This window comes from Limulus polyphemus, unplaced genomic scaffold (assembly GCF_000517525.1).
Source record: "Limulus polyphemus unplaced genomic scaffold, Limulus_polyphemus-2.1.2 Scaffold8166, whole genome shotgun sequence".
Classification (NCBI taxonomy): domain Eukaryota; kingdom Metazoa; phylum Arthropoda; class Merostomata; order Xiphosura; family Limulidae; genus Limulus; species Limulus polyphemus.
The window spans coordinates 26175-31578 of record NW_013673776.1 but is presented as its reverse complement, the minus strand read 5'-3'; the positions used below and the strand labels follow the sequence as shown (position 1 = coordinate 31578).

Sequence of the window (5404 nt, the reverse complement as noted above, 5' to 3'; positions counted from 1 at the left end):
GAATGTCTAAAACATTAACCTGTGGACAGGTTACAAAGATAGGTAATTCTGTGTAGTATAACTATAAACTATGGTAGAATGTCTAAAACATTAATCTGTCCACATAGTTAAACTACACAGAATTACCTATCTTTGTAACCTAAACTATGGTGGAATGTCTAAAACATTAACCTGTCCACATAGTTATACTACACAGAATTACCTATCTTTGTAATCTAAACCATGGTGGAATGTCTAAAACATCAGGTACCTGATGATGACAAAACTTTGTCGAAACGTTGTACATTTGCTGTTATGTTAAACTTATATTAATGTTTTTCTTCATTACCCATTCAAGCCATCTCCAGCCATTATTAGTCTCAAAGTGGGCTCCTCGTCATCGAATTTGAAAACATACAATTTATTCTTTTTGCCAATTGTCAAAATAAATGGCCTTTACTTTAATTCTTAATAGTATAAATATATACTACATAGTATAATACATACTATGTTGGGCTTAAGATTCTTCTACAGTAGGCGTCTTGACTTGTTAGCGATAAACAGCACACACTTTACTTGTTCTCAAATAATATATACATATTCGGAACAAGTTAAACGTATGTACAATAAAGTGTTCACACTATAGAGATTACAGGAATATCATAAACACTATTTGTATATAGTTCTCTTCTTCTTGTCAAAAGTCCACTTAGGCCTATTCAATTACTTTAGAATTTCAGTTGACAAGTCGAACTATCTCTATATTACTATCATACTAGTATTTGTGTGTGATTCACTTACAGTTGTGGAGCAAGTTACCGTAATTCGTTTGGTCTTCTTTCTTCTGAAGATCCCCTGTTCCTTTTGTCAAAGGGTACCCAGGCTGATTCAATTACTTTAGAACCATGCTTTGAAGGAATAAAATTATCCTTCTTATCTTTTTATACTGTTAGTTTCACTCTAACATATTAAACGTAAGGCCTATGTCAATCGTTAGGCCTATCACATCTACAGTACTTAACTTCCCACCAACTATATTCTCTTTCGCTGTTATCTGTCTGCTTTTGTCTATCTAATACTGTCTGTCTGCTGCTTCCCGCTCGTCTCATGCTATTTATATCTTTATTACATAGTTGTCTAGACACTTTCTATATTCTCAACACCAATTAGTTATTAACAAAACCTTCTACAATCGTTTGATTTTAACTCTTATTATACCAAAACTTAAAATAAAGTATTCACTCACATATATAAATTAATCACCAGTATTTAAACCAAACAATCTTTTTATATCATGACGATGATCACATCAATTTCTGAGCTTGTTAAGAAAAAATTTTGAATTTTAAAGAATGACAAGGCTCCTGGGCCAGATAATGTTTTCCCAAGGGTTTTAAAGAAGGTTAAGTATTGGATATGTGAGCTACTTGGTATTATTTTTTGTATGTCCTTGAATAGTGAGCAAGGTTGCCAGAGGATTGGAAGTTAGCTAATGTCATTCCTCTTTTCAAAGGAGGTGATAAGAAGTGTTCCATTAATTATAGACCTATTAGTCTTACATCAGTTGTGGGAAAAGGTTTGGAAAGTCTGATAAAAGATGCCTTGCAAAGTCATTTAACAAGGTTTAGAATTTTATTGGATAATCAACATGGTTTCACTAAGGGAAAATCTTGCCTTACAAATCTTTTGACATTCTTTGGAAAGGTTACTGTTATGTAGATGAGGGTAAGGGTGTGAATTTGGTTTATCTGGATTTTTAGAAAGCATTTGACCAGGTGCCACATAAAAGGCTTGTAAAAGTATTAGCTCTATAGGTGTGAGGGATAAGTTAGCAAATTGGATAAAAGTTGGATTTAAGTTTAATAGTGTCATGAAAAAAAGGGATCTTGGTGTCCTGGTTAATCAGTTTAACGGTGTCAAGAAAGAAAGGGATCTTGGTGTCCTGGTTAATCAGTTTAATGGTGTCAAGAAAGAAAGGGATCTTGGTGTCCTGGTTAATCAGTTTAACAGTGTTATGAAAGAAAGGGATCTTGGTGTAATGGTTGATCAGTCTCTTAAGCCATCCAACCAGTGTGCTGTTGCTAGTGGTTGTTTTAAGAGGGTGGTTGGCCTTTGGAATGGGTTGCCTTCAGATGTTGTGGAGGCAGTAAATTTAAGTGAGTTTAAGAGAAAACTTGATAAGTGTATGAAGGATAAGGACTGGTTTTAATTTTTTTTTAAATTTAATATTGAGGATGGAATAGCCAAAATGGACCAACAGATTCCTTGTTATCGCTAAACATTATGTTATTATTTTCACTTAAACACCAACAATAAGAAAAACATCTTCCTTATGAGAATTCTAACTTTTAAACAGTGAAATATTGATTCTGTAACAAGTGTATGTTACAGAGCTGTAGGTGTCCTGAACAATACTAATTTTAATGAAAACACCTCTCTAAAGTCTGGACACATCATCAAGAGTGTCTGGAAAAAAACAAGACCCAAAAATTTACTATGTTGTTGTATTAAATTAAAGACAATGAGTTATCGGCTGTGGATTTAACCGGATTGTTGTGGATTTAACTGGACTGTTGTGGATTTAACTGGATTGTTGTGGATTTAACCGGATTGTTGTGGATTTAACTGGATTGTTGTGGATTTAACTGGATTGTTGTGGATTTAATTGGATTGTTGTGGATTTAACTGGATAGTTGTGGATTTAACCGGATTGTTGTGGATTTAACTGGATTGTCGTGGATTTAACTGGATTGTCGTGGATTTAACTGGATTGTTGTGGATTTAACTGGATTGTCGTAAACTCCAGCTGTATTGATTTCAGAAAACCTCAAAAAAGCTTTTATGGTAAGTAAAATACAATCAAGTAAAAACAATGGCATTTAGTGTTTCTTTTTTTGATACTATATGGTATACTATAGTGTAAGGATTCGATGACGAGGAACCCACTTTGAGACTAATAATGGCTGGAGACGGCTTAAATGGGTAATGAAGAAAAACTTTAATATAAGTTTAACATGACAGCAAATGTACAACGTTTCGACAAGGTTTTGTCATCATCATATTAAACTTATATTAAAGTTTTTCTTCATTACCCATTTAAGCCGTCTCCAGCCATTATAGTGTAAGGATATGTGGTTGTTGTTTTTTTATAGTATTTTCTGAAAAAAAAATGGAGGGGCATTGTACCACCCTAGATTTGTACCTACTTGAAGGAAATTAAATAATACAGTTATTAATTTCTGAAAAAAAAACAACAAATAATAAATAAAACGGGTTGAGGGTCCACTCCTTGGACCCCTTTCCTACATCCACCCCTACTTCTACAACATTAAAGAATACTATAAATTAAAAACATAATACAAAGTTAAAAAAATCAACAGTAAATCTATCCTGTATTTAAAACTTAATTTAACTATCCAAATAGATGGCGATGGGTGCTGCCAGCCAATTGAGTTTTGTCTAGTCAGATGTTCAAAATTAGTAACAGTGGCCTTAACAGTTTTACAATAACAAAGACAGGGCAAGTAAGTTTAAATGATCAGGGGAATTGAAACCAAGACCCTCAAATCATTAGACCCTCCCTCAGTTAAAAACAAACATAATGGCAGTATTTTGATTGCTTGTATAGTTGGAATAATCGTAAAGTAATAATTAGAAACACTAATTTTGATTAGTTAATTATTATCATGTCAATGATTGATTAATTGGAATTTTGCTTAATCAATTTCAATTAATAACTTAGTTTAAGTGATGCTAACTAACGTAATTGCTTAGTTCTAGTTGGACGTTTTCAGGTACAACAAGTTGGGATTAAGGTACTTTCGTAATCCTTGACTGTTGTACATGAAAATGTACCATATATATATAAAAAAGGACGAAACCCTATAACACAAGCGATTTCAGAACTAAACTAATGTTTTATACAAAGCTGTTTTATCATCTTTGTATTAAGAATAGACTTGTACTGAAATCACAAGGACAAATTAGTGCTCTTTTATTAACTTTCTTCCTAGGGTGCTACAAGTGCTGAATTATGTTAAAGATAAACCCTATAACACAAGCGATTTCAGAACTAATGTTTTATACAAAGCTGTTTTATCATTTTTTTATTAAGAATAGACTTGTACTGAAATCACAAGGACAAATTAGTACTCTTTTATTAACTTTCTTCCTAGAGTGCTACAAGTGCTGAATTATGTTAAAGATAAAACCTATAACACAAGCGATTTCAGAACTAATGTTTTATACAAAGCTGTTTTATCATATTTTTATTAAGAATAGACTTGTACTGAAATCACAAGGACAAATTAGTGCTCTTTTATTAACTTTCTTCCTAGAGTGCTGAATTATGTTAAATATAAAATTCAAGACCATTAATGTTTTTTGTTTGGCGAGTACTGAAATCAACTAAAAATCAAAAGTTGGGATATTTATTTTTTTTCTTATGTACAAAATTAAATAAAAAAAAAATATTTTTTATTGAATAAATTCCAACTCTGAAAGTTGTTTAATACATGGAAGAATGACAAGTTTATTTTTTGTACGTTTTTGAATTCAACTTTGCCCTAGAGGTAGGATGCACTCGTTCAAGCACTACACAGTTAAACACTACAATGGAAACCCAAACCCTAAACAGTATCCTCAATTCAACATCAGTACCATAAAAACTGAAAACCTTGTTAAAGCCAAGGAAACATAACTGCTAATCCATACTAACGAACCTGTACACGGGAAAGTCCTTTAAGCCTATCAAATTTGATGAAAAATCACATTGAATTACATGTTCTCTATAAAAGTCCTCTTAGTTAATCAATAAAAATCAACCCGCATTCATACAGCAATCTCATTTAAGATTTATATATTTTTCTATGACAAGTCAGTGCCCAGTTCATTAGTTAAGCTGGATCTGTAGCGGCTAAAAGTATCTAAATCTGGTACTACATCGTAAAAATCCAGTTTCTCTGAAACTACGAATCACTGCATGTGTAAACAACACTGTTTCACATTTCTCTAGAATGTATACAAACTGTCTAACTTAGCTACTGACTACTACTGTTCACCCAAACAACTATGTGTAAACAACGCTATGTTTCACATTTCTCTAGAATGTATACAAACTGTCTAACTTAGTTACTGACTACTACTGCTCACCCAAACAACTATGTGTAAACAACACTATGTTTCACACTTCTCTAGAATGTATACAAACTGTCTAACTTAGTTACTGACTACTACTGCTCACCCAAACAACTATGTGTAAACAACACTATGTTTCACATTTCTCTAGAATGTATACAAACTGTCTAACTTAGTTACTGACTACTACTGCTCACCCAAACAACTATGTGTAAACAACACTATGTTTCACATTTCTCTAGAATGTATACAAACTGTCTAACTTAGTTACTGACTACTACTGCTCACC

The 5404-nt window shown here is 32.5% G+C and overlaps 1 protein-coding gene across 1 annotated transcript in view; it reads right to left on the bottom strand.

Moving 5' to 3' along the window:
* Nucleotides 1–126: 126 nt before the first annotated feature.
* The window catches only part of LOC106475162 (neuralized-like protein 2), a gene marked incomplete at its 3' end in the record, with an annotated part of 14629 nt that continues 9351 nt past the window's right edge, over nt 127–5404 (bottom strand). Inside the window, exon 3 of the mRNA XM_013935859.2 lies at nt 127–139. Coding sequence (XP_013791313.2) covers nt 127–139 — 13 coding nt within the window. The remainder of the gene's footprint in view (nt 140–5404) is intronic.